Source organism: Ciconia boyciana, chromosome 6 (assembly GCF_034638445.1).
Source record: "Ciconia boyciana chromosome 6, ASM3463844v1, whole genome shotgun sequence".
Taxonomy (NCBI): Eukaryota; Metazoa; Chordata; class Aves; order Ciconiiformes; family Ciconiidae; genus Ciconia; species Ciconia boyciana.
The window spans coordinates 449,917-476,769 of NC_132939.1; the positions used below are offsets into that span (position 1 = coordinate 449,917).

At 54.8% G+C, this 26,853-nt stretch overlaps 2 protein-coding genes across 4 annotated transcripts in view; one reads left to right on the forward strand and one right to left on the reverse strand.

The window, feature by feature from the left end:
* Positions 1 to 897: 897 nt before the first annotated feature.
* On the reverse strand, positions 898 to 18,436 carry ANO9 (anoctamin 9). Of its 2 annotated transcripts, XM_072865757.1 has the most exons (24): positions 18,104 to 18,436; positions 13,349 to 13,414; positions 12,994 to 13,110; positions 12,580 to 12,716; positions 12,230 to 12,279; positions 11,570 to 11,628; positions 11,277 to 11,359; positions 9,357 to 9,491; positions 9,149 to 9,245; positions 8,707 to 8,767; positions 7,518 to 7,600; positions 6,985 to 7,089; positions 6,282 to 6,446; positions 6,157 to 6,193; positions 5,472 to 5,583; positions 5,110 to 5,167; positions 4,828 to 4,925; positions 4,457 to 4,623; positions 3,796 to 3,948; positions 3,324 to 3,471; positions 2,535 to 2,654; positions 2,212 to 2,305; positions 1,948 to 2,060; positions 898 to 1,022 (listed from the first exon to the last, which is right to left on the reverse strand). In XM_072865757.1, exons 1-24 carry the CDS (start codon positions 18,107 to 18,109, stop codon positions 995 to 997), a joined length of 2,292 nt encoding a protein of 763 aa, XP_072721858.1. In that variant the 5' UTR covers positions 18,110 to 18,436; the 3' UTR covers positions 898 to 994. The 2 variants fall into 2 exon arrangements, with proteins under 2 accessions (XP_072721858.1, XP_072721859.1); XM_072865758.1 differs by lacking the exons at positions 7,518 to 7,600; positions 8,707 to 8,767.
* Positions 18,437 to 25,198: 6,762 nt separating this feature from the next.
* Positions 25,199 to 26,853, forward strand: part of PTDSS2 (phosphatidylserine synthase 2) — a 44,964-nt gene continuing 43,309 nt past the window's right edge. Inside the window, exon 1 of one of the 2 annotated variants that reach the window (XM_072864335.1) lies at positions 25,199 to 25,539. In XM_072864335.1, coding sequence (XP_072720436.1) covers positions 25,340 to 25,539 — 200 coding nt within the window. In that variant the 5' untranslated portion in view covers positions 25,199 to 25,339. The remainder of the gene's footprint in view (positions 25,540 to 26,853) is intronic. The other variant, XM_072864334.1, reaches the window with a different exon arrangement.

A 26,853-nucleotide genomic window follows, 5' to 3' on the forward strand; every position in this document is an offset into this window, starting at 1 on the left:
CAGCACATTTAACAGGTTGTTTTCCCACTGTGCCCGGCCAAAGTGCCAACTTCTAAGTGTCTCACCAGCCAGCACCCACACTCAGCCCTGGCTACGGGCTACGCACAGACGCTTCGGCTCCAGCCTTTTCTGATTATCCATGTTAAAAAGGTTTGGGGGGACGATTTCTTTGGGTGATGTGGATGGCAAAGGAGGGAGGCAGGACTGATACCAGTGTGAATACAGTGACTCAATGGCAGGCGAAGGTCTGGCCGCTTGTGTCCGCGCGGGTGTTACATTTATTTACCATTTTGCTCGTGAGCCAGGCACAACTGTCGGGCGTGCTTAGGGCAGATGCAGAGGCTCGGCAGAGCCCAGAGCAAAACACAGGCAGGCTAACAACTGCATTTTTCCAGTGTCCGTGAAAACAGCGGGTTGGAGCTGCAGCCACGCGGTAGTCGTGCCGAGAGGAGGATTGTGTTGGCTGTGGCGAAGGGGGAAGGACTCAAGTTTCTCAGCCGTGCAAGAGCAGGAGGGTCACTGAAGGCAACGGAAAAAGGGGCCAAAGTACAAAAAAAGAGCTGAAGAGGGAACCTGGAATGAGGGAACGGGCTTTTCCTCTGATGCCAAGTTGCACGTTAAGGCCATGACTGACGAAGAAGCGAGGTCATGTCCTGCAGACCAGTCTTGCGCTCGCGCAACGGCAGCTGGATGCGGCACCGTGGTTTGCCCGTAGTGCCAAAGCTCTTCCCCAGCTACTCGGCGTGCTGGGAAGGCACCGTCCCTGGCTCTGCCGCGATTTACTTCCTCCTCACGGCCATGCAAGTTGGAAAGCATCCTGCTCCTGCGAAGCCACCGTCACGTTGTCGCTTCCCAGTTCAAGTCCAAGCTTGGTCACAGCTGGGGCATGCGGCCCGTCTCCGCGGGCGGTGCCGCAGTGGTTCCTCCCGCGGCGCTGCCAGGCTGGGGAGGGGGGCTCAAGTCCGAGTTTCTCATTCTGCTCGGTGAGCGGTGGCTACACCTCGGTGGAGTACTCCATCATGCTGGGGGAGAAAGGAGAGGGGTGTTGTGGAGGGGAACTGTCCGAATCGGGAAGCAATGGGGAGGTGCGGAAAAATATTCAGAGTGGGAATGGGGCCTTTTGCCAAAAATAAATGGAGAAAGAATGACACGCTGTTTGTGGAAAATCCCTGTGTGTGGGCAATCCCTGCGTCGACAGGAAGCCAGAGCCTGAAAGCTGAACTGTGGCAGCGTGGTGCTTCCTGAGCCCCGCTCGCCACCGCTCTCACCTGGATTTTGGGGTGGCGGCTGGGACAAGGTGGCTGTGAAGAGGGGCAGGCTGAGCCCTCCTCCAAAGTGGGGCTCAGTCCGTGAAGGACAGCAGCACCAGGGCGGCCCAGCCTGTGGCTCTCAGCTACGTTGGTTCTGCTTCCAGCTGAAATACTTAATATTTTTTTAAAACAAAGTTTAAATGGAAAATTTAGGCAAAATTGCTCCTTGTTTTTTCTTGGAGCTTTTCTTTTTCTTCAGAAAAAGCCAAAGCCAAGCAGAGCCTTCCACTGGTGAGCTCTAGTATTGAATTGCCTCAGGTGGGACTCATTTCCCTGGCCCTGAGTGCCTAAAAGCCAGGCACCTGGGCTAGTGCGTGAGGCCACAGGCACGGAGAGAGCTGGATCCTCGTTTATGGGTAGTGCAGCTCATCTTAAAAAGAACATTTTTTGCTGTAGGTCCCAGGTAGCAGAGGCTGGGCTGAAAGCTGGGGGAGAAGCTCCCCTGAAAAGGGTGATGGAGGAGCTGCCCTGAGGACAGGAGCTCACAGCCCCACCTTCTCCATGCCCGTGGTGGTGAGCGTTAGCCTGACCGTGGGGCTCTGGCGCGGATGGATCCTGCAGCCAGGCAGGTCTCCTGCTGGAGGCCGTGCCGTCTCCAAGCACAGCAGCCCCTGGCACCTTCTGGGGCATCACCCACCTCAGTTCTTTACGAAGGTTGCTGTGTTTTCTCTCCAGAAATTGATTCTTAACCGACTGAGGGACATCAGGGACGTACCAGGCTGCAATCAGTTTGACGCACAGAGCCACGTGCTGCAGAAAGCAAAGGGAGCCGCCACGGGCAGCGAGGAGCTCCCCGGGACGGTTAACGTGGCCCATGCGAGTGGCACGGACCCAGCCCGTTTCCCCCCTGCCGCCATCCCCCCGGTTGCCCCAGCCTCCTCCTGCCTCCCCAGGTGCTCACCTCAAAGAGGATGAGGAAGGCAAGCCGGGCTGCAAAGATGTGCCAGAACTGGACCGTGTAGCTGTAGTCGTCGGTGTTCCTGTAATCCCGGTACCTGCAGCACAGCCCCGTCAGTGCCAGCCCAGGCTCCCCCCACGCCAGGCGTCGCACCCTGTCTCGGCTCCCTCCGTGGGGGTCGGAGGGGAGCCCCGGCGGCTTCCTCTGCATGGCTGCCTCCGAGCCTTGCTCTACCACCTGCCCGTTCCCCGGCGCAGGCTGGGTGTCACGGTGAGGGGCTCGGGACGGGGAATTGCTACTGAGCAATGGCCATGGGCTGCTGTTACCTGCACTCCTTGATCTCGTCCCTGACAAAGTCCGGCAGCATTTCGGGCACCTTTGTGTGCGGCTCGAAGTCCTGAATGCGGAAGACGGAGAGGCTCTGGTTGATGTAGCCGGTCAAGCAGCTGCGGGGGGGAAAGATCACATTGGCCTGGCGGTGAAGCGGGGTGCTCCTGGTTCATGGCCACGCTGGGGGGCTGTGGCATGCCCTGACCAAAAGCTGCAGCTCTTGTGTCTTCTAGGGACTCAAAGGCCTCTGATTGCTACAAAGCCTCTCTGTCTGCAGCTTTCGTTTCTATGGCTTCCCTGGTGCGTGGATTCTCAGGTGACTGGTAGTATGGCTGAGCACAGGCTGTAGCCTCCCATTTTGGGGAAGCCAGCACACATCTGGGGTTCTCCCTCCCCTCCCTAGGTATCCATTTTCACAAAGCCTGGGGGAAATGAATGTCTCTGAGACTTCTGTTCAGTTTGACTGAACTTGGCCAGTGAGCCAAGGCTTGGAGGAAAAGGGGGAGAGAGCACGGGCAGGCACGCAGGCAGTCCTGCAGCTCTCCAACATTACGTGGTGCTCTTTCCATTCAGGGGTACCAGTTTACCCACCACGGGGATGATGTGAGTGGGAGGCCGGCTGGGATGCTGAAGACGGTGCCATCTGGAAAACCCTCCCCTGCTCCCCTTTCCCCGCACCCCACTGTGGGGGACCGCTCAGCTGCCTCGCGCTTCTGCACCAGTGGCACTGAGGCAGGCAGGGACACTGCAGGCAGGGTTGCGAGCAGCCGACTGGCAGCACTCACTCCACGCCAGTGCTGTTTTCAGTCATGCAGGGGCTGTACGTGTACTTGTAGACCTGCACGGGAATGAAGTCGGACGTGATGGCGATCACCAGTCCATTCCCGATGACAGCCAGGATGCCGATGGCCTCCAGGACCTGCAGCCAGATTCCTGTGGGAGAGGAGCGGTCAGTGAGGCCCCTCTGACAGCTCACTGCTGCTGTTCAAGGGTTGCAGACCAAGCCCCAGCTCGGGGACAGGTTCGGCATGGCCAGAAGAGGTCAAGGAAGGAGGCCTCCAAGCTGTCCCTCAGCTTCTGCAGGGTCTGAAATTGCTTCTCCTTCCCCAACCCACAGCTCTCCCTGTGCTCTCCTACCTGCGTGGTGGCTAGCAAAGGGATGCTCAAGGGCTTCACGCTGGGGAAAGGGTTTAATGCCGGCACCGTTTGCACAAGCAACAGCGCGGGAAGGAGGGTGCTCCTCGGGCCCCATCTCACCGATGTCTTTGGCCTTCCTGGGCACCATGCGCCGGTGCAGCCGCATCATCTTGATGGCATCCAGGCGGATCTCAAAGAGGTTGTTGCAGAACGCCAGCAGCGGGGCAAGGGGAAAGGCAGCGACGAAAATGGTGGTGAAGCTGTACTGGATCACTGTGGAGGGGGAAAATGATGGGTGCTGGTGTGAAACCACTGCAGAGGGGACATCTCACAGGGTCCTGACTGCTGTCTGGGTTTGCCCTGCTTTGTGGCTGGTGTCAGAGGGGCTTTGCAGGGGTGAAAGGGGGAGATAGACCTGTGTTGGGGACCCCACGGGGGACACCCACCTCTCACAGGGCTGTTGGAGAGGGGGATCTGTGCGGGCTCCACAGGGCACTGGTTGAGCCAGCCAGGCAGAGGGACCCCCCTGGGGACACTCCTGGGAGGAGAGGAAGGTCCCAGGCAGGGGCCCAAGGCCAGCACAGTTGCCTGCCCTCCCTTGTTTTGGGAATGAAATCCTTGGTGTGCCAGAGCTCTTGGAACGGGGCTGGGCATGGAGCTGGGTCTGAGATCTCTCCCTTGCCTATGTGTGGGCTCCCCAGCGTCAGCCTCTCTCCAGCCAAGGAGGGCACGTGGCTCTGCACCCAGCGTCCCTCCTCACTCGACCCCCTGCCCTACATACCCATCTCCAAGAACTCGTCAAACAAGCTGAAGACGTTGACCTCGTTGAGTTGATAGTTGCTCAGCCACTGCCTTTTGCAGGGGTCCTCGACCTCCTCATCCTCTCCTAACATCATGCTTCTCTTCTTGGGGCGCTGCTGCTTCTTGCGTAGCTTGTGGGCTATCCAGCTGCAAGGGGAGGGAGCGATTTGTATGGCTGCCTGCAGAGGACAGCAGGGCTGAACTGCTGCCAGTGACAGCCCTGGAGACCTGAGGAAGGAAAAGGAGGAAATCTTGGCCCAAAGGCCAGGGTTCCTCTTTGCAGGAGCTGGGAAGCTGTCCTGAATGCGCAGGAGCACCAGTGAGCGCTCTGCGGGCTGGAGGAAAGCTTACGGGATGAGATACTCCATCACGTTGCTGATGGTCTGCTTGAGCAGCATAATGATGGCCATCTGGATGAAGAGGTCGGTGATGCAGCCGCTGGGGTGGCACTGTGAAGGGACGAGAGGAGAGGAGTTGTGCCCTGCAAGCAGGGCGGCCTGGCCCGAGGGGCTGTTTGGCCAAGGCAGGTACTATAGGAGGAAGCTGAGATTCCCAGAGTCTTGCTGGGCAGCAGGGAAAGGACGAGTAGGAGCTGTGGTGTGGGGTCAGAGAGCTTCATGGCAAGTCCCTCACCTCCTCCAGCCGCCACTTGCCAGCAATGCGCACGTAGTTCCCTGGGTGGCCGTTGATCCTGAGCAAGGAAGCAACAACAGCGATATCTGTTGAGGCCCACTGCTGACCCCGTTGGATGAACATCCAGGTGCAGGACGGAGGGCATCATCCTCTGGGCACTGGTGGAGAGGCAAGGTGCTTCCCCCACCCACCATGCCCACAGGGAAAAGTCATGGCCCTCCTGAGGTCCCGGATGGGGTCCCTGTGCCTGGTGGGGAGGGTAGAGGGACTGGGCTGTCCCTAGACCCTGGGGAGAGTTGGGGATGTGTGCCCCAAACCCAGGCTCCCCTCTGCTCCCCCGCGGGCCCCCAGCTGCCACTCACCGTCCCAGGAAAAAGGCGATGTAGATGAGCGAAGAGAAGTTTGTGAAGAACTGGAAGGTGAAGATCTTCACAGTGAAGTTGTTCTCACGCTGGGAGAAGGTCCGTGGTTGCTCTGGGGAAGGGAGCAAGGCCCAGGAGCTTGGTGACAGAGCGGTGGGACCTTGCCCTGCTCCCCCTCGGATGCCACAGCAGCTCTTTGAAGGTTGGAAGGGTGTCTCTGCCCCTCGTGGAGCCTTCCCTGCCCTTCACCTGAGCCCTTTGATGGGGCTGAGCCCAGCTGAGCAGGGAGGTCCCTCAGAGCCATGAGCTGGGGGAGAAGGGGTCCTTCAGCTCGGAGGAAAACCATGTTGTGAGCTCTCCTGCAGCTCTGGTGGCTTCCTGCTCATGCCAGGTCTCAGCCCCATAGGGTGACTGCCCCTGCAAAGTGTCATGTGGCTGTGGGACAGCCAGCTGGCAGCATGTGGGCCACAGATGAGCTTGTGTATTGGAGGGCTGCTGGCCTCCCCTGGGGACCTGCATGGCAAAAGCTGCCCAGTAGATGCTTTGTGATGGTGGAGGAAAGGACGGGGCCAGGAGCCTGGCTGCATTCAGGGACCAAGGGGGTGCTGAGTGGCAGTCCCTGGGTACTGCTGGGCAGCCCGGCGCTGCGGGGTGCAGGTGGGAGACAGCCCCCGGTTTCCCTTACCCAGGTCACAGAGATAGAGGGCCACACGCCTGTTGACCTGCAGGAGAGAGGTATAAAATGAGAGGGGAGTGTTGATGGCGGAAAAGCAAGAAGACCCGCTGCCTGCCCTGTGTCTCACTCCGCACCTTGGTCATGATGACAATGGTGATGTAGTGCAGCACGGCCCCCGTCATCACCGCCATCGTGTTGGCCTGCTCGCGGAGGAACTCAAAGTTGCTCTGGGTGAAGAGAGCCGTTGCTATCACCCGGTAAATGACGAGCGCGTGGGCGATGCCGATCAGCACGGCAATCTGTGGAGGAGGGCAACGGGGCGGTGAGAAGCTGTGTATGGAGGGCACGTGCTCTATCCCGCCTGAGGACCACCAGCCCTTCAAACCCAGTCTCCCTTCACCAGAGCTCATATGGACGTGGCCTCAAATGCAAGCCAGTGCTCTTCAGTTAAGGATGAGAGGTTCATAAGGTGGATGTCTCCACCTGAACTACTCATCTAGACTCTCTCTGTTGGCCCATGGGGAGAAACGAGGGCATCAAGGGTTTGCCTTTTCCTACCCTCTGCGTTACTGCCTTGATCCTCACTGCCCTCCACTGCAAGAGCAGCCCAGATCCCCAAAGGGTGGTTGGCCTTTCCCATCAGCACAGCGAGGTGTGAGCATAGGGAGGCCCCTGGATCCTTGTGATGGGCACGGACCTGCTCTAACAACCTGGTTTCTGCCTTTGCTCCAGCAACAGGACACTCTGAGGAGCTGTTCTTGCAGCAGAGTAGGGAGGGAAGGAGGAAAGCCCATGTGTCCTTAAACCAGATCTTCCTATGTTCACCCTGGCACATACCATCACCAGAACCAAGAGGAGTACAATGGTGCTGCAGAAGTAGGAGTGCTGGTACTGCCGGGGTTCATGCTGCAAATTATTGATCAGCTCCATAGCCAGCTCCTCCTTAAAAAAAAAAAAAAAAAGATCCAGCACAGCTGTGCCCAGGTAGTGGAAAGTCCAGAGGTCGTTGTGTTAATGGACATATGGGATGAACAGCACCAGAGAAGGACAGGGGTGAACACCCAACCCAATCCACAACAGCGTGGCCAATCCTGGTTGAGTTCAAGCCCTTGTGCAGGTGGAGAGGTGACTAGCAATGGAGAGAGGTGGCTAGCATCTGCTTAACCCTCTGGAGGGCTCTGTCTCTCCCAGGACTCTCCCAGGACTGTCAGATGTTGGCTTTGCTGTTTGTCTAAGTGTCTCCATTAGATGTTTACATCTACAGAGAATCAAGCTGGGCAAGGGGGTCCCTGTGATGTGTCTTTTCTGTAGGTCCAGCTGACTACTGCCCTGAAAAGGGAAGCACTCAGCAGGAAAGATGACATCCTCACCTCTTCCTCATCCCACCCGTATAGATCCCAGTTGGTGACCACGGTGGCTCTCTGCCTCTTCCACAGCTCCAGGAACACAGTGGCTGTGGGGGGAAGGAGAGAGCACTGTGACACTCGGGGATGGCTCTGGAGACAAAGTCACCCCTCCATCCCACAGAGCGTGATGGATAGTCATGTTACCATCCAACCTGACGGCAAATCAGCCCGGTGCCCTTGGCCCATGAAGGACAGGCAGCCACCTCTGCATCTCAGCGACCGGGAAGGACCCTGGGCGTGCAGCAACGAGTGCTCGGCCCCACGTGGGGATGGGGATGGAGGCGTGCGGGTGAGTTTTCACTGGGAGTCAGGCCAGTGCTAGTGTCTGTAGGGGATTTGGCATAAACCAGAGTAAGCACCAGGGCTGTTATGCTGTGGTGGGCACGTTTACATGGCGCCAGCCAGACACGTTATGCTGGATTAATGAGAAATGCACCTTTCAAGTGGAATAGGTATCCTGCACTGCACCCCAGCATGGCTGCACCTCTGCAAATCCATTTACAGCCACCCTGCTAATCTGGATTGACCTTCCTGAGCTTGTCCCTGTGTAAACCAGCCCACAGCGACACGCAAGACCATGTCGGTGACCTGCTCAGACCGTGGTCTCGCAGGTGAAACACCCAGCCACACCTGCGGTGGTGTTTGTAACTGAAAGGGCTGTAGTAAAGCCAGATGAGATGTGTAGCTAATGTGGTCATGGGATCACATCAGCTCAGAGCCCAGTGGTCTGCTGTGCTTATTCCACAGCAGCTAAGAGGTCATACAGCAACCTGGGAAGGTTAATGAGGGATCTGGCGGTCCCTCCTTCCTGCAGCTGCGACTGCTTACAGGCAGCTGCTAGAAAAGCCCAGCTAGAGAGGCTGTTGGGTGCTTTGCAGGAGGTTGTGGTGGGTGAAGGAGTAAAAGCTCTCAGGCAGGACAGGTAAGAAGTGTTTGGGGAGCTGAAGGAAATTGCTGGGGTGATTTTGTCCCTTGCCTTGTCTGGAAGAGGAGCTGATGGCACTGGAAGTGGAGGAGGTAAGGACTAAAAAGCCCCTGAATGGTGAAGCTGTGTTGGTGTCCCATTTTCCTCCACCTCCTCTCCCCCTAAGCCACAGTGGGCTGCTCCCTCTTCCAAGCTGTGCGTGCTTGGCACCAAGATATTGCCACCTACCCCAGATCGCCATGAACATGGCAAACAAAACTGTCCCCTCGTTGTCAATCATGTGAGTGACCTGGAGAAGATCAAGGAAGAGCATGATGGGGGCAGCGGGGTGCAGGGGCTGTGGCACCTCGGGTCTGGGGAGAGGCCCCTGTGCCCAGCAGTCCTCTTGCCACCCTGGTCCCCCCTGAGACCGGTAAAGATGCTGCAGGAGGGCAAAATGCAGGAAGGGGATGGACACTAGGACTTGTTAGTGGTAAACTCTTCCTTGGTGGTGATGGAGACCATGCTCTGGCTATACCTCCTCCTCATTACAGAGGTTAGTGGAGGTTTCCTGCGTGTTGTAGCCAGTTTGCTGGGGTGGCTTTTCTTTCTAGTGGTGTGGGAACAGCAAAAGCTGGGAGTGTTTCCCCATCCTTTGCCTTGAGCCTGTCTTGGGAAGGGGACTACCTACCTTGGCGTAGGTGCAGGTGTCGGAGAGCAGCCAGAACGGGCACTTCTGGTCACAGAGCGGGCACATGATGGTGTTATGGGCTTCACAGATCTCCTTGCTAGAGAGAAAGACATAGAGGGAAGCAAAGGGGAATAACAGTGGCTCAAAGCCACGTGCATAGCAAAGGCTCACGAACGGGATGCGAGTTCGGCGTTCCCAACTGCCTTACCTCACCTGGCTGGAATTGAAAACAGTAATCCCAGCCACGAAGACCACCAGTCCGACCACTGCGGCGATTCCCAGCAGGTAGGTGTACCAGCCCAGCCAGGCAAAGTACAGGGCCACCTTCTCACCGAAATAGCACCTGAAAGGAAAGATGAGATGTGCTCTGGGGCCACTGGAGGAGGCCGTATTGCTAGGGGTCACTAGAAAATGCTCTTCCCCCCCTGCCAAAGGGATATTGGGTCTAGGAGAGGCAGTGCTGTCTGCATGTCTGGGGATTTTGTTGGGACTGGGAGAGTCAGCCCAACTCAGTAGAGGAGTTGGAGGAACCACAAGCATGCAGCATTTCCCAGGGGATTTCAGCAGCAGCATGGGCAAGGAGAGAGAGCTGGCTCTCCTTGTGCTCTGACTGCATGGGCATGCAGTGAAATGCAGTGGGGACATCACCGTGGGGCTGCACAGCAAAGACGTGCTGAGAGCACAGCTCTGGCTGGGAGGTGAATGCAGGATGGAGAGCAACAGGAGGCTGTTGTGGGGGCTGGCTTGGTCTACACTGCGTGGTGTTGGGCACCCTGTCCTGCAGGGGTTTAGGGAACCTGTGAGAAGGCTTCGCCTGTTCTTAGTCAACCCGGTGACTGATGCAATCTAAGGAGTGAGATTTTTGTTTCTTTTTTTTTTCTCCTTTTTTTTTTCCTTCCCCCCTTGGCTAATATGCCACAGGGAGAGCCAATCTTGCCGGTGCCCACTTCCACGTGAAGTGGGCATGGTCCCACAAGCACTGCTTCTGCCTTTCCGTGAAGGGAGCCCAGAGGGTCTAACTCAAGGGGAGATGCCTGCATGTGGTCAGACTGACCATATGCCGGCTAAGAGGGGTGGGAACGGTTGAGAGACCAAGTTGCAATCAGTGTCTACAGAACAATTTTAGAAACCCCTTGAAGAAGATGAGGGGGCTGCGGGGTGCGGTGTTTCTCACACCAGAGCAATTCTCCTTCGGGGCTCAGCTATCTCCCTGCAGTGCTTTCACATCTCGTTCTTAAGGAGGCAGTATCTCTGGTGTGGGGAAGAGGGCTGCAGGCATGGGTAAGAAATGATGGTAACTACTGACTGATGGACCTGCCTCCCCTCCTGTATTCCAGAGGGATTAACTTTCTACCAGCAGTCAAAGGTGGTGATGTGCTCCCTGGCCTTTGTTTAAAACAAACAAAAAACCCCAACACTCTTCCCCCCATGCCCAATTTCATACTCAGCCCTTAATCCTTCTGTGATAACAAGAAGTTGTGATGCATTGACCTTAGAAATGATGAGTTCTATGACCTTGTGCACCATGGAGGCATCAAGAGTCCCTAGTGCCTCTGACAGACTTGTACGCTGTCGTAAACACTTAAGGAAGTAGATCACATCTGCATTTTAACATTTCATCTCCCTAACAGAGCCCACTGACAACTTTACGAAGTAGCATGTTCTTTTCGCCCTCCTTCCCCTAGCTGTGGAGTGTTAGTTTTCTTCCCCTTTTAAAATAAGAGCTGTGCTCTTCCCTGAGTTCTAATAGGAGCTCCTTGTTGCCTTTAATGCCCCAAGTTCAGCCTCAGGCTGGATGTGCTGCGCTGACGCTCTGTTCCCACCTTGCCTTCCTTTTGAACATGGGAGTGCGTGGTTGAAAATGAAACGGGCTAATTAAAAACCGTGCAGATGCGGGGGTTGTTTCATACTGCAAAATTAGCAGATGGAGCTCGGTGCCACAGGGATACCCCTTAGGGTACGAACTTTGCAGGCTTCAGAAGCAGCCCAATGTGTGCGAGAAGAGCCAGGCTCAAACTAATGATTTAAAAGGAAACGCAGGAGCCTGGCAAAAGGCATAAAGCTCTCTGGGTTTCAGGTGGGACCTCTTGGTTAGAAGGATCTGCCGTGCCTCTTCTGCCTGTGTTACCTGATCTTCTCAATCGGCTGTTGGCAAAATACATCTCTCCAGCGAGCCCATTTCTCCTTTAGGAATTCTCTTACCTCTTCTTTCTGGAGAGCAGAGAAGTTGGTTGGATACAGGAATATTAGGGCAGCCTTAATCCCCAGCCCAGCTCCCAGGCTGGTGTCAGGAGCCCTGTCATGCCCTTCATCCAGAGAGGTCTTGATGCAGCCCCAGCTACCCAAAGGTTTCCCCCACCCAGTCTTGCTCCTTTGCCTCTTGTGGCTTTTCCTGCCAGGCACCCGTGTGCTCAGCCTCACCTCGTGCAGGGGAAACGTTGCCTCAAAGACCTTCTTCTTCATCAGGTCATGCAGCTTCTCTGGTAGCAGAGCAGAACGGAAAGGATTAGTGAAGCTTTGCTCTTGCCCCATGTGTTCCCTGCCAGGCAGAATCACCCCAAACCTTTTCTGGAGCCTTTGAGGGGGGCAAAAAAAAAAACCAACCACCAACCAAAAAACTCCTGGGAGAGGCTGAGCTATTCAGAAGGGATCAGCACTAATCCCTGTGGTTGTGCTGCTGTGCTGGGCTGCCGCAGGCTGTGTTGTGGCTGGCCCTGGGAACAAGCCAGGTAGGCAGATCCCTAGAGACAGCTAGAAAGCCAGCACCCTGTGCTGCCCTGCTTGTCCTGGGGTGTCAGAGACGGATGAGCTCTTCTGAGGACACAGGAGAGCAGCGGTGGGCAGCTGAGGTCAGGGGTTGGGGGAGAGGGAGTAGCTGTTGCTGGTTCCTGCAGTACAAATCTCCCAGCTGCTGGATACAGCAGCAAATTTACTCATCTGAGCTGCACCCTGGCTTTCTCCCTCCTCCTGCATCGTCCCTGGGGGTGGCGAGGCAGCTGGGGATGCCCGTGCCCGCCATGGGGCAGGAGCCTTGCTGGAGATCCCAGCTGAGCATCACCCCTGTTGGTGCCGTTCCCTTACCGAGGTCGGGCGTCATCGTGTTCTGCAGGATGAAGTTCACAATCCGTATCCTGAGCAAGGAGAAACTGTGGTTAAAGGCTGCTCTGGGGACACAGAATTGTGTGGCCTTGGAAAACAGGGCAGGGAAGGGAGAAGGTGTGCACCAAAATCCAGGGAAGGAAGTGGGGAAGAAATGGGGAGCTGGCTGTGGACAGTGAGAAGCTGGCAACTTTGCACAAGGTAGGTGGAGGTGGCCTTCTGTGGAAGACGAAAAGCCTGGCACAACTGTGAGCTGAGCTGGAAGATGGATGCTGGTGCGGAGAAAGGGGAGTGTGAGACGCTGGAAGTCAGTAGCCCAGCTCAGCACCCACCTGGTGGTCACTGGTATGTCATGATGGACAGTGGGGTTTTGCAGCATTCTGTCAGGGTTCCTCAGGAGACACTGGTATTTCTGGAAGATCTGGTTTGGGGCACGGACTCCATAAAATAGCTTCTTGTCCTCAATTTTCTAGTGGGTGGAAGAGAAGGGCTGTTGGAACAATGCTGGCAGAGCCAGAGGGGCAGGGAAAGGGGCAGAGCTGCAAGGGCCAGGGGCCATGTGACTCCTGGGGCTGCGGTCTCCCCTGGTTGAGCAAGTGGTTTATTTTCCAGCACTGATACGGTGATCAGCTCAATGGTTCAGGTCTCTCCCATCTCCTGGGATGCAGGAGCCCAAACTGGGCTTGGATCGTGGGTACCACAAGAGAGCCAAGTATCTGCTGCCTTTTCCTCCTACAGCCCCTCACCTTGATGGTGAACCCCTTCTTGCTCAGCTCATCCAGGAACTTCTTCCTCTTGTTCTCCTTCTCGCTGCCCACTTGGTGGATGTTGCTTACCAGGACGAAATCCCACTTCTCTTCATCCTGCCCACAGAAAACGCCAGGGAATTTATGGGGGTGGCAAACCAAGAGCTCTCCCTCTCGACTCCAGCCTCTCAGAGATTTGGACCTTCATCATGACTGTGTAGAGGGCCCCTGGGAACTGGGAGTCAGCAGGAGAATGGGGATGGGGAAACTGAGGCAGCTGCTGCCTTGACACTGCCCCACTCCCCTCTTTGAGCTGTGCTGAACTCGCTGTGAGCGTAGAGGGAGCAAAGCTTACCGGGGGGGCAAATGGGTCCGTGTCTTCAACAGGAAAATTCCTCCAGGGAGTCAACAGAATTTCATCCTGCGGAAGAGAAAACCAGTGAAGGCTTCAGCGGGCTCCCTGGGAGATCCCACGTCTGGGCATGGAGCAAACCTCTCCCTGCAAACGTCTGGACGGCATCGCAATGCCCTGGATCAGAGCCTGCTAGGGGCATCGGGATCCATCAAGCTGCCCAGCTCCGGGTGGTGAGTGCAGGTGAGCAGTGCTCTGCTTGTGGTACGCAGAAACCTGCCTGTCAGCAACGCCCCCTTGGCGTTTAGGTGCTCTAGGGTATGTCATTGGTCATGCTTGCAGTACATCAAAAAAAGACAGCCCGTGTAGATAAAATTGCATTACAACATAAGATCGAGATCATCCTGGCCCAGTTTTCCTCTCCCAGCAGCTGCAAGGTGATGCCCAGGGAGGAGGGTATGAGTGGGCTTGTCTGAAACCTTCTCCCATACACTCCTGCTCTCCAGTTTGGGGTCTTCCTGAGCCAAATATGGCTTCATGTTTAGGGATCCTGAGCATATGCAGCCTCTTCTTGAACTCATGTAATGCCCAACATTTATGGCACCCTGGGGTCACAAGGGAGTCAGACAGGAGGGGGAAAAAAACCCAACCAAACCTCCCTCTGCTCTGGACTTTGCTCCTTCTTGTTTCACCTGATGCCCCGACATTTGCACTGGAAGAGTGTCAACACTTAACTCTGACTCCATGCTACAGTGGTTTTTACAATCTTTAATCAACCTTTTCCCCTCTTTAGTTGTTCCTTTCAGAGAGGGTACTGTTAGCTTTTTGGCGAGGGTGGGGAAGGTAGTTTTAAATTCCAGTGAAGGGAGAGTGGGGCATGGACAATGAGAGGCTTGTGCAACGCTGCAGACTGCAGCAAAGCAGGTGAAAAATGAGTCCTTGGAAAACACCGCGGATGCCTCAGTCTGTGGCCAAGGGACACAGAGGGGCAGATGAGCTGCTGATGTTTGGCTTCTGCCTGGTTCCCTCCCGTGTGCTACTGGCTCTGAAGAGAGAGGCTGCGCAGGGGCGAGCGCAGCTGCTCACCTTCACTATTTAAGCCTAATTACGCTCAGACACCCAAGTGGTGGGGCTCTGGGGAAACATGAAGCAAATAAGGCGGCCCTGTGGGAGCAGCTGCCTTCTGCCCAGGGTGATTGCCCAGCCCAGGGTGCCTGTCCGCCGGAGGATGCCACAGCGAGCACCCTTGGGTGGCCCGGACCTGGCTGGTGCCCAGAACTGGAGCACATCAGCTTCAAGCCACTTTGTCCCTGTCCTCTGCGCCTGGCTTCCCTGATGCGATCTCAGCCTGGTTTTGCAGCCGTAGTTCCCTCTTAGGCAGGAAAGGATTAGTCCAACCAGTCTTTCAATGGATTGGCAAGAGCACGCTGCGCTTCAGACCCCAGTGAATGCAGTAAGTTTAATAAAGACACACTTTGCAGGTCCTACTGTGACAGGGGCAGGGAACGGATCCTGTCTTAAAAACAGCATTTTTGAGGGTTTTTGCAGTTCTCTAATGTGACCCATGGTGCAGCCCCACAAACAGTTATGCCGCCCGTCCCAAGGGCACGGTGACGCAGCACAGAAGCAGGAAGGAGCTGCCAGGGGATGGGGATATCATCAATCAGTATTGCCACCAAGGATGCTGTGACCTGAAACAGCGGCCAGCCAGACAAGTTCATCCAGCTGTAATCTCGGGAGAAGAGCAGTGGTGGTGCAACCATGCCCTGATGTAAGATCTGGATCCCAAGCTTCCACTGAAGAATGACGCCATGGGAGTGGGAGAGACTGGGATGAGGAAAGGGATTAAATGCTCTGCCAAATCCTCTCACGTGGAGCTAGGGTCCTGGCTTCACCCAAAGCAAAAGAGCTGTGAGGAGACTGACCAACAGAAAGCCAAAGTGAGAAGGCTTGAGAAGTGGGATAGTCTCCCCCAGAGGTGCTGTTGCAATAAGAACCAGAACTTCTCACTGCTAAAAGGTACCGCAATTTGGGTCAAGACGCAGAGGGGGGGTTATGGTGCTGTCATCTCCTCTGCCAAAGCTCTAAGCAGGCTTTGGGGTGGGAGAATTGGGTTTTTAGCTCAGGTTGGACTCCCCAGGTGGGTAAGCGCCTAGCTGGTGCAGCAGCTCTCCGTGTCCCTGGCTGAGAGCCCCTCTCTGGGCACAGGGGAGGGAGCAGGAGTCCTGTCAGGGCTCTGCCCCATCTACTGATGCTCTGGTGCTGGCACAGATCTAGTCTGGCACCACCTCTCTGCAGGCCGTGTTGTCTCGTTCCTGCCGGGCTGATTTCTCTCAGCCCGCATGTGCACCAGCCTCATCCTGCAAAGATTGCCTGCTGGGGCTGCCAGCCTTCCAGCTCTACCAGTGATCCCTGCAACGCGGAGGGGAAACCACCCTTTGGGGACAGGGGGGTTTCAAGGTGCTCCTAAATGCCACTGGGGTCAGCACCTCTACACGGCTGTCCTGCTGGTGCTAACCCCAACAGAGCTCAGGACGAGGTGAATGGACCTGCTAGCATCGCAGCTTCTGTTTCCAGGTGGTTCCCAGCTCCACCGTCTGCAGGCATGGTCCCCTGCTCGGGAGTCAAAGCATCCCGACCAGCACATCCATTTCCTGGGGAAGAGGCTGATGGGATTCCCAAGGTAGGCTCACAAATGGGATGTATCCAGCTGTGGGGCTTGGTCTGTGTAGCCAGGCTGGGGGGCTGGAGTATTGGAAGCCTTCCCCCCAGATCCCTGATGGTGCTACCAGCCCCTGCCTGTGCCTCAGGGCCTTCCCCACGGGGAGAGCGCTGGGGCTGAGCCTGCAGAGCTTCAGCAGAGCATCCTTTCTCCACCAGCACTCCCAGTCACACCATTGCAGGTGTCTCAGACCTGACGCAGCCAGATCCTGCCTCTGCTTCTCCATGTTCCTGAAATAGCAAGCACTGATTTTAATCCCATGAGGGACTTGTTGCTTTCTAATTTTCCAGTCAAGCCCTAAGATCGGTGGGGATGCTTCTGAAGCTGCCCATGTAGGGTGCTCTGGCAATAAGGATGTCGTGGTAGCGGGGTCTGGCTTTTCTCTCTGTTCCCATAGCAACGTGATTTACCGCCGGGTACCCGCTCTGCAGGCACTGCAAGCGCCTCTGTGTAGGACAAAAATGGGGAGGAATTTGTGAATTATTTGCAGATTAGCACAGACAATTCCCAGTACCCACCTCTGGAGCGGTAACACATAAAAATTGCATTCAGCTGCAGAGGGGGATTTGCAAACCTGTGATGACGGAAGAGCGGCATTTCAGCAGGTTTAATTCATTACGGTGGCTGCTGGCATCCCTGTGAGGCAAAGGCTGCTTTAAGCCTTGGCTGCTCGGACTGTTGTGCTGGAGCCCAGCCTGCTTTTGGGGTCAGATGTGGCTTGTACGAATGGACAGCTGCAGGAGGCAGGGACTTCAGATCACTAGTACTCCGACACCTTTTTTTTTTTTGTCCCAGGGGACTAGCAACGCTGTCAGATTATGGCTGCTTTGCTCTGGCTGCACAAGGCAGTCAGATGGGCCCTGCATGCAGGCAAGGCCACCTCGGCTCTGAAGCGGGTGTATAAACCTTGGACTCTAATCCCTGCTATCAAGGAGGACGGTGCCTGTTTAGCTCTTTCTTGCCCCGTGTTTGGAGCAGGGTTGGAGGTGTGCTGTGCAAAGGTGTAGAAGTAACCTGCACAATGAGAAGCAGTAATTTCAATGTTAAAAAGGGTTTGCATGCCCTGAAGTGTGCCCGGTTTCTCTCCAGCTGTATCAGTAGGTCCTTGTCCCCTTGTCGCAGGCCAGGTAACCCGCCGCCCTGTGCGAGGGTACTGGATCCTTCAGAGAAATGGTAACAGGCACCCTTGGACCTTGGTCACCTGTGTGAGTAACTTGGGCAAAGGACCCGGATAGGATCCGGCATCCTTGCTTTCCTTTCTAATTGTGGATCAGTGAGGGTTTGGGTGGTTCCCATCAACCACACTGAGATTATCAAATTGCTCTCCTCTCAGGATGTTTCTTACAAATGCTTCCCTTAGAGCACTTCTGCCTTACCTCAAGAAACACAGTTTCTTAAGAAATGTGACTGTCTTTAACTGAACAGGCAGATAGTACACCTGTACATTTACTAGCTCCCCCAATCTTAGAGAGTTTGCCTGGCTTTTTGAATAAAAGAAAACTGCATCTTTTCTTTCAAGCTAGAGAAACAAAACTTCACAACTCCCCCTCTTCCCTTGTTTTATTTCAGGTGCTCCTGAAACATCTGGGGCTGTCACCTCTGCTGCTATATGCAGTGCCGGGGTTTATACAAGCAAAAGATCTGGTCTCAGTCCAAACCATTCCTCTCTGATCTGTGCTCTGGCACCTCTGAATTCTGGTACCAACATCTGGGGCCAGGCGTGACCCCCCTGGCCTGACCCTGCTGCACCTTGGGGTGGTGCATGGGGCTCAGCTCTGCCTCGCTCCCCGGCTGCAGGAAACTGCAGAGCCAGCAGCACACACCGCTTTCCCCGTCGCACGTTCGTGGTAGGAATGAGATTGCTCGCTGGAAAGAGGAATGGGAGCTTTGTAATACGTTTTGAGTACTTTAAAGGCTGAAAGCACATGAGTGGTAGAGATGGGAGCTTAGAGTGTCCCACATTTCCACGCTACAGGTGGCTCAGAGGTGCTGAAAAGCAACCTCTTGGAAATAGCTGAGCAGTTTCTGTTTCCTACCTGCATGGCGAAGTGGAGAGCCTTTCTCTGTCCCCCTCTCTCCTTTTGCTCCTCCGGGCAGATCTCTGAGGAGTTGTCTGTTGGGCAGATGGTGTAGCCGAGGCCTCAGGCGGGACAAGCTGTGAGGCTTCAGTGGTTTCCTTCCCCACGCCTGAGGTCTCATGTGAACCGAGCGGGGACTTGACTTCCGTGTGGGACTCTCGCCTGCCTTGGGAGGGAGCTGCCTCTGCCTGGCAGTGGGCAGATATCAAGGAGGAGGCGAGAAAGCTGCCCTTCACCCTTGCTCAAAGGAGTGGCAAGCCCAGTACCGCCCAGCAGAGCAGGCAGGTAACCCTGCCGAGTTCCTCTTGCCAACTCCAGTGCTCCGCCACCCCCGTCTTCCTCCTCTGCCCCTCTCGGTGCCAATGCTGCTTGCTATATCCTGTGAACATCCCCAAAGAGGTGTCACAAACGGGCCGAAAAGAGGAAGGAGGTATTAGCAGAAGCTCTAGAATGCGTTGAACTGTCTTACAAGGAGGGGAAAAAAAAACATTAAACCAAAAAAGAGAAAATAAAGCTGAGCTGTGCATAACCTGTCTCGTTCTTGCGGTGAAGTCTGGGCTGCACAGAAGAGATTGGATGTGAGAGGTAGGGGATGGGAGCAGCACAGGGGTGTTTGAGAGTGGATGGGATGGGGCTGGGGTGAGTTTGTTAACAGCCAGGACAAGGAAAAGAGGCAAAGCATGAACTTCCAGGTAAGTGAGGAGAGACTGCTCCACCGTGTTTTCCACTTGAATGCAGCCCTCTTCCTCCCTGCCTTGGACAGTGGCCTGGTTTGCTCTCCACCACTTTGGTTTCCCTATGTGGCCTCCAGAAACCTTTCTGTGAGCCGCAGAGAAAAACTGGCTTCCTGGAAGGACTGGACAGAGACCGAGAAGTCCTTTCTTCACGCCTCGCTGGCTGGAAAAACAGCATCGGAAGGCGTATGCTTTTTTTCCCCATGCGTAATACTGCTGTTGCATGAGGGGCATCAGGGTTTGGTGTCAATGATTACGGAAACATCTGTAAGTATTTTAAGAGTCCTTAAGAACAAATATCCCCTCCCTCCTGGCCAAAGAGGAAAACATCAAAGCGTGATCTGAATGTTCCTCCAAACCACAGAGCCATCCTGCCTCGCTGCTCCTTAAAATCTTGTCGCTTCTAAGTAGATATGATTTACTAGAGTATGATTGCTTTGGCCTCTGCTTTTCTGATGGCATGTGTGTCGGGATGCTCAGCCGTGGCCCACTGGAAATTGTAACCAAATCACTGAGTGCTTTTTTTTGTTCACAAAGGCTTGATCCATCTGGACCTACAGCTTGGAGCAGGGTATAACTCTCTTGTTACCAAAAGGGTGAATGAAAAGGTGGTTATGTGTAAGCCAGGTCTGACAGTTCTCCTTATATCTGTTTTCTGGGTTTTTTGTTGCTTTAGTTTCCAAGACAAGAGCAGCTGCCTTTTCCTGGGTATAGCAGAAGGGCCAATAACTGGTCTGGATTCCCTTGTGCTCTCCAACAGCATTGCTGTGAGTTGCTCTTAAATAAAGTAAGTCCTGGGGGGGTAATCTGGCTGCATCCTGGCAGGAAAGGCAGCCAGCATTTCCAGAGTGTTGTTCCCAGTCAAGCCAACATCACTCTGTGGCTTTGCCACGTGCCTGGAACAGACTCCAAATCAGAACTGCAAATCTAAAAAAAAAAAAGTGATCTTCCAAATTCCTGCTGTGTGTGAAATCAAGAGCAGATCAGGGGAAGGAGCGGGCAGACCTTTAGCCTCCCAGAGGCAATCTGCAGGGCTGGTCAGGAGGGGAAAACTGTCTTTATCACCAGCAGCTCTCCATGGGTGTGGGAGAACATGTGTGTGTTTACCTGGAGAGAGAGTGAAGCCATGTAAAATAGGATCGATGGCGCTTTCCACATCTCCTGACAGAAGACCGAAGATCTTTGCGATGTAGCACTGCTGGGTTAAATGGAAATGGGGTTACGTGTAGGTGGGACAGCCACGTCACTCCACTTGCACTTCTGTTTCTTCCTCCTGCAAACTTTGCCTGGGAGGACTTTGCTCTCCAGATAGGCCAGCTAATTGAATGCAGGCATCCAGCAGCAGTCCCAAGAACTCATGGGCTTTACTAGCCCGTGGGGCAGGTGAGCCTGTGCCTGCAGGTTGGCTTTGTCCAAGGTATCTGACCCCTGCAGCATCTCTCAAGGCACTCAGAGGAGACTGTGCTTTTTCTTCTCCTGTTTGGGAGGAATTTGGCTTTGCCTAGGCAAGATTTAGCTCCTTTTGCAGCAAGGCAGGCGACCAAATTGATGGTGTTCCTCTTTCAGCACTTTCCTTCTCAGGCAACCCTCCTGCAATGCACTGTCTCAGCATTTATTGCTCTTGGGGGACTGGTGCTGAGGACAGCAGCATGAAAAACTAGAACTGGGGAGGGAGATGATGTACTTTCCAGTCTACTGGTGAAAAATCTGCTTAAGACATGAAGTGTTGTGGAGCTCTGGCTCATACGTGTGCCAAGGTATTGCAACCGCACGAACCCTTTGTAAGCAGCTAGAATTATTTAAGATATTATCACCCTCCGCTGTTTATTGCTGCTGGGGCCGGTCATGTGTTCCCATCCTGATCTACTGTGGCATCGCATCAGCCCGATAAACTCCAACCACTTTGGGCAGTGGTTTGACCCGCACTGAGCGAGCTGGTGTCGAAGCTCTCTAGGAGCGCTCCCTTGACCTGTTAATCCTGGCTGGATGTGGAGATGGTAATTTCCACCTGGGAAGTGGTAACAAACCGCTGAAGGCTTTCATGTATGAAGCCGCTTCAGCTAGATGGAGGATGCCTGTCTGCACCCTGCCTTACAATGATGCTTTCCGACAGGGAGCTCCTCTTCTGAGTGCGCAAAGACTATCCTGCATGCAGGCATCCCTAATTTAAGATGGTGCTAAAATATTTATTTGCTCTTTTCAGTTCCCAGGGCCTTGGGTTTTTTTTTTTTTTTCCGGAAGAGTTTAAGGGGTATTGCCTTCCTGTGTATCTGGCTAGATGGACATGAAAGAAGAAAGATCCTTCAGAAGAGGTTGTTTGGATGTTTTTCAGCACCAAACTGCAAATTCCTGGTTAGCGGGGCCGTGTTTCCCTGAACCACCTTTCTGTCACTCATGAACTGATTCGAAGCAGAGGTTCTTCATCCTGCCCAGGTGTGTGGTTGCTCCAACAAAGATAGGAGCTGGCTGCTCAGCTTCATATGAGAGCCCAGCACTAGAGCTATCCTTAGCTACTACAAGAAATTGCAATTCAGTTTGTGTACTGAGTAGCACAAAATGAGTGGGGAAAATAAAAAAGAAAAAAAATTAGGACTTTTTCTTTCTCTCTTCATTTTGAAGACATCAGTCAAAAGCAGACAGAAGTGTCTGGGAAAAACTGCTAAATGAAATGGGCTGGAGAAAATTAATGTAAGGCTTGAATCCTACCTGCTGTTGGAAAAGGAGAGGGAAGACAAGCTTCAAACAGAAGCCAGTGATGCTGAACCAGCGCATGAAGCCTGACTAATACTTGTTGAACCTGTTAGGCTTTAGGATTGATTGTAGTGTCTATGTTTCTCAGCAGCTAGTAAAAATCCTATTAGAAAACAGCACTAATGAGCAAGCTGGCCAGAAACCGAGAGCCTGGCAGGAAGAGTATGTTGGGTCTGAACACTCGAGCTGCTGTCGTCTAGCACCACCAACTGTGCTTTAGGGATAGTTCAGCAGGAGTGGTTCTGCTTGGGAAAATTTCCACTTTCTCGGCCAAAAGTTCTTTTGAAATTTGGGACTAAGGCAGGCAGAGGAGCAGCCAGTGTGCTGCAGAGAGGCTAGCCCACTGCTGGCCCTGGAGGTGACAGCAGAGCCTTTCTCTGGCTGTGCGATGTGGTGCTGCTCTGGGTAAAAGTACTGGGAGGCTTTACTTCACGCCATAAGTCATGGAAACAGCAGTGCTGTTGGAAGGGGCCCCTGGAGCTCTCTAGTCCAACCTCCTGCTCAAAGCGGGTGAATTGCCAGCATTAGCTCATCAGCGCTCTGTCTAGCTGAGCCTTGAAAGCCTCCATTGACAGAGATTCCCCCTCTGCCCCTCGGGTGATGTGTTGCAGCCCTGCGCAACCCTCATCAGGAAAAAGCTTCTCCTAGAGTCCAAACTGCACCTTCCAACTGCAGTTTATGGCCTCTGCTGCAGTGTCCGCTGTGGCTGTACGTTTTTGGCCTCTTGTGCACTTCTGGCTGTGCCAGGCCAGTGAGCGTCTCTGAAAAGCCAGGTCCTGTGATGCCAAAGGCCATCTTGCTGTAGAGCTGAGTGGTGGTACAATTGTCTGTGTTCTCTTGTAAAACTGGGGCGTTTTTACCCAAACCCTAGTCTGTTTAGGTCCATCGGTATCCCTGGAGCTACAGTTGATACGTTACATCAGAGGATGTGGTTTGGGGTGAAGCCCTGCTTGTAATTAAAAAGTACTGGCTGCTTAGGAGAGTAAATCTCCTTTCCAAGCATGAGGAAAGGCTTTTTGTGCTGCCACGTGCTAGTGCGGGAGGCTCTGAGACCTTGGGGACTGCTTTCGTGTACTGACACTGTTCAGTCTGCTGAAGAAGCTCCGCTGGACTCGCCTTAACACATCACTCACAAGGTATCAGCGTTTCCCTCCCTTGGAGAATACCTACCTGTCCTGGAGGCCCAAAGCAATGGTGGTGTGCCCGTGTCAACAGACACAGGGAGACGAGAGGCCGTAAATGACCAGGAGGCCTGGACCTGACTCAGCGCTCGCCATGACTGCAGAAAGCCAAACCATCAGCTGTCCCATGAGTATTGTGTGTTTTTTCTTTGATGTTTTGCACGTCATGGCTATAGGGTGGGGGGAAAGGGACACCCAGAAGAGTTAATTCCCATTTCCTTTGTGAGATGTGGTGGATGTTCCCCACTGTGACAGAAAGCTGTGTGACCACAGCCTGTGCTCTTGCAGTGGGAGGTGGCATCTCTTGGAACAAGCTAAGTGCCTCCAGGTCTCAGGAAACACAGCGGGGTGGCCAGAAGAGAGTGTTGCAGGTTGGGAGGGGATTGTGCAGCAGCCAGAAGTGTCCTTATATACCTGCAGAACCGTGGTGGTTTGGGTTTTTTTTTTTTCCCCCCTCAAAGAGCAGGAGTATTCCACCTTCTCAGGGAATCTTTGGTTAAATCCTTTCGCTCGAATGTGGCAACTACACAACTTAAGATGTCTTTACTAATTGAGAGAGAAACCAAGCAGAAGCGCGGCTTTGCCAACAGAGCAAAGCTCCTTTCACAGACAAACAGTTTTCACAAACAGTTCAGAGCTGGTGGTTTGGGGCAACTTCTGCCGCCGGAGCCAGGGCTGTCCCTGTTCCTAGCCCAGCTGGTTGCTGCCATCATGTGGCCACCTCATTTATTTGCAGTCGCGTAAATGTTTCCTCTCATTTCTCCCTCGGTTTCGTTTCTCTGCTCCTGCAGGACTTTCTCTTTCCTCCATACGGCATCCTCTGGTGCTTCCTGCGTTGTCAGGATGGCTCTAGCATCTTGCCAGAACGAAAGGTCTCCCCGCCTGCAGCAGTGCGTCCTGTTTGGATTTGTTCTGGTTGAAGAGCCCGATCCTCGCGTTGATTCCAAAGACTAATTTGGAAAGCTCTGCTGCAGGTAAGAGATCCCACGAGGGGGTCTGAGGGATTATAAGAACAGGGCTGGGCTTGAGGGCACAGGAGCACACAACACCCTGCATTTGCACTTGTGTCTCGGGATATGCCCCAGCGTGCACCCGAAGAAGCGAGCAGGCAGCTCCAGCCCTGGCCAGACCCCCTGCGTGGAAACAAAATCCTCTGCCAGCAAAACACTCTCACGTTTTTTTGCAAACACGAAAGCGGTCAGACGGTTAACGTTTCATTGCACAAGGAAGTGGGAGTTGGGACAGCCACGGCATTGGGGAATGGAACTAACTGGAAAGCACAACCTGGGGTACTTGAAAGCCGCACAGCCGCCTGGCAAAGAGCACTTGTCCCTGAATAATTCAAGTGAGCGCGTAGAGAATTAAGCCATTTTCTTTAAGTAGTGTTCTTTGGTTCCTTTTGCCAAAAGATACAGAATTTTAGCATCAAATATTGCTACAATACTGCTACAGTTTGCAAATGCCAAGTTTATGTACTCATAGCATAACACTCTCCTGTCACAGCTGAAACGACTGTTTTCTTTATTCTTTTTTTTTTCTCCTTCCTTCATATTTTCTTGGAAAGAGAAAACAACATTTTCTGTTTTTTTTCCCCCTCAGACAAAGCAAATGCCTGCCACCTCCAACAAAGATGTTTCCAGGTTTCACAAGCTCAAGGCACATTCACCAAAGATCATGTGGGAGCTCTTGACAGTGGTGGGGATGCTTCCTCCCGGGCTGTGGTGAAACAGTCACCTCAAGTATCAGAGTCGACACGCCTCAACTCCTGGTGCGCTCTCAATTAGCCATGCTCTCTTCTCCCATCCTGTGGTGTTATGTGACCAAAACACTACTTGAACTTCCAGCTCAAGGACTGCTGGACTTCTGGCCGTGAGGACGTTGACCAGAACAAGCGTGGAAGTGTGTTACTGCCTCTGCTCGCTCAGCGCCCTGGCCCAGCTCCTGGGCAGCAGCTTTCCCCTGCTGTGGGCACCGACGAGGGGCTGACTCCGCAGCCCTGGGGGGAGCAGCGATGCTGTGGGTCCTCTTCCTCCGGGCTGGGGCCTGCACTTCAGGCTCCGCTTTTACCTGTTGTAGCCCCAGAATAGGGATTCCTAGTGCCTGGCGAGGCCAGGGGAAGGCATGACTGTCATGGTGGGGCAGAGACCCGTGAGGGAGGGCGCCGCGCCTCCTCAGTGAGGGAGCTGTGACAGGCAACGGGACTCCCGTCATTGAGGGGGAACATGGGGGCGGCGGGGCTCCCTCCCGTGGAGGAGGGGCGGCGGCAGAGGGCGGCGGGGCTCCCTTCCCTGGGGGAGAGGCGGCGGGGGCGGCGCCCCGCCGCCGCCTGAGGGAGACGCGCTGCCTCACCCCGCCCTTCCCCCGGGAGCGCTCTGCGCTTGCGCCAACCGCGCCAGGCGGCGCGCGCTCCGCGCCTACGTGGGGTCGCGTCGGGGGCGCGCCCCGCCCCGTCCCCCGCCACGAGCCCGGCAGAGCGGCGCGAGCGCCTCCCTCTCCGCGTGCGCGGCCGTTACGCGGCCGGTGCCGCCATGAGGCGCGGCGAGCGGCGGGGCCACGGCGGGGCCCTGGGCAAGGCCGCCCTGGAGGAGCAGCCCCCGCAGCCCAACGGCGGCGGCCCCGCCGCGGCGGCAGAGCGGCCGCCGCCGCCCGGCGCCGAGAGGGACAGCCCCGGCCTGCGCCGCAGCACCGAGTCCGAGGTCTACGACGACGGCACCAACACCTTCTTCTGGTGAGAGCCGCCCCCTCGCGCCGGGGCCCTTCCCTCCCACCCGCCCCCTCGCCTGCCCGGCCCCACCGGCGCTCTGTGGCGAGCAGGCCTCCGCACCGAGCTGTGGTTGCCGGTTCCCCTCAGCTTCCCCCGCTTGCCCCCCGCTCCCCCCCCCCTCCTCGGCGGAGCCCTCCGCGCCTCGCTCCGCGGGGGCCTTTGGCGGCGGCGGTAGCCTTGAGTTCCTCCGTCGCCTTGGCGAGATGCGCCGCTTGTCAGCGCAGGTGGGGCGGCTCGGCGGGGCTGCGGGAGCTGCTCCGGACACAGTCATCGGGCTCGGGGCTCGGGAGGGAAGAGGGAAAGTTGCTGCGCGTTGTCTGCAATTGGCGTTGCTCTTGCTTCCCTGCAACAGATACCGGTGCTAAAACTGAGAAACCACAGGCTGCGTCTAAAGGTGTTTTTCCTGGTATTGTGGCACTAGTAATTATTGTTTCCTGGAAATTTAACAGTGATTTAGGACTGATTTTTGGCAGTGGCACCTCCTTTCTTAATGCTGATCATAAACCTTTTAGCGAGCAGTGTCCTTACTGCTAACCGAGACGGCTTGTCTACCAGGCGAGCGCCTGGGAGGTGTCCTCTGGCGCTTCAGGAGCCCACGGTCTGTGGGCAAACTGGAATGCTTGATTGCGGTTGTTTTATCAGCATTGCTTATACAAACTCCACCTATTTCTTCCCCCTCCCTCAGTCTTGGAAGAGGCCTCTTCTGTCTGTGTTGCTTCCCGTAATCCTCCTAGAAAGCTAAAGTTGTTATGCTTAAGTTCTGCTGGTCAGGTATTTTGTATGGTTTTGTGGCATGCTCAGTCCAGAAAATCAGTGCAGAAAACCATGACTGTCTGTGTCAGGCCAGATGGGGCAAATCAGTTTTTGTTAAATTCACTCCTCGCAGGAAGAGATGTGTTTGTACCTAGAAAAGTGCTGCTAAATCCCATCTTTGCTGGAGTTGTTCCAGTAAGCCGCTTCAGCACACGTGTGTACATCCATAGTTTTTCTGTGTGTGTTAAATGCACGTCCTTCTTGATTAAGGAAACCAAGCTGAAATTCAAGTCCCTTGTTTGGAATATGAGCTGAGGGTGATATGATTTGGCTTGAGTTTGACATTAAGCAGTAGAAGGAGGAGGGCGCTTGGCTCTCACCCTGCCAATCTGGGCAGCAGTGGAGCGGGGGGTGTTGATCTTGATGAAGCCGCTGATGCTAGGTGATATTTCTGCCAGTACAAACTGCAAAGAGACGCTTAGAGGCTGCTGGATCGCAGGGTGGTCTCTGCAGAAGCCTGACACA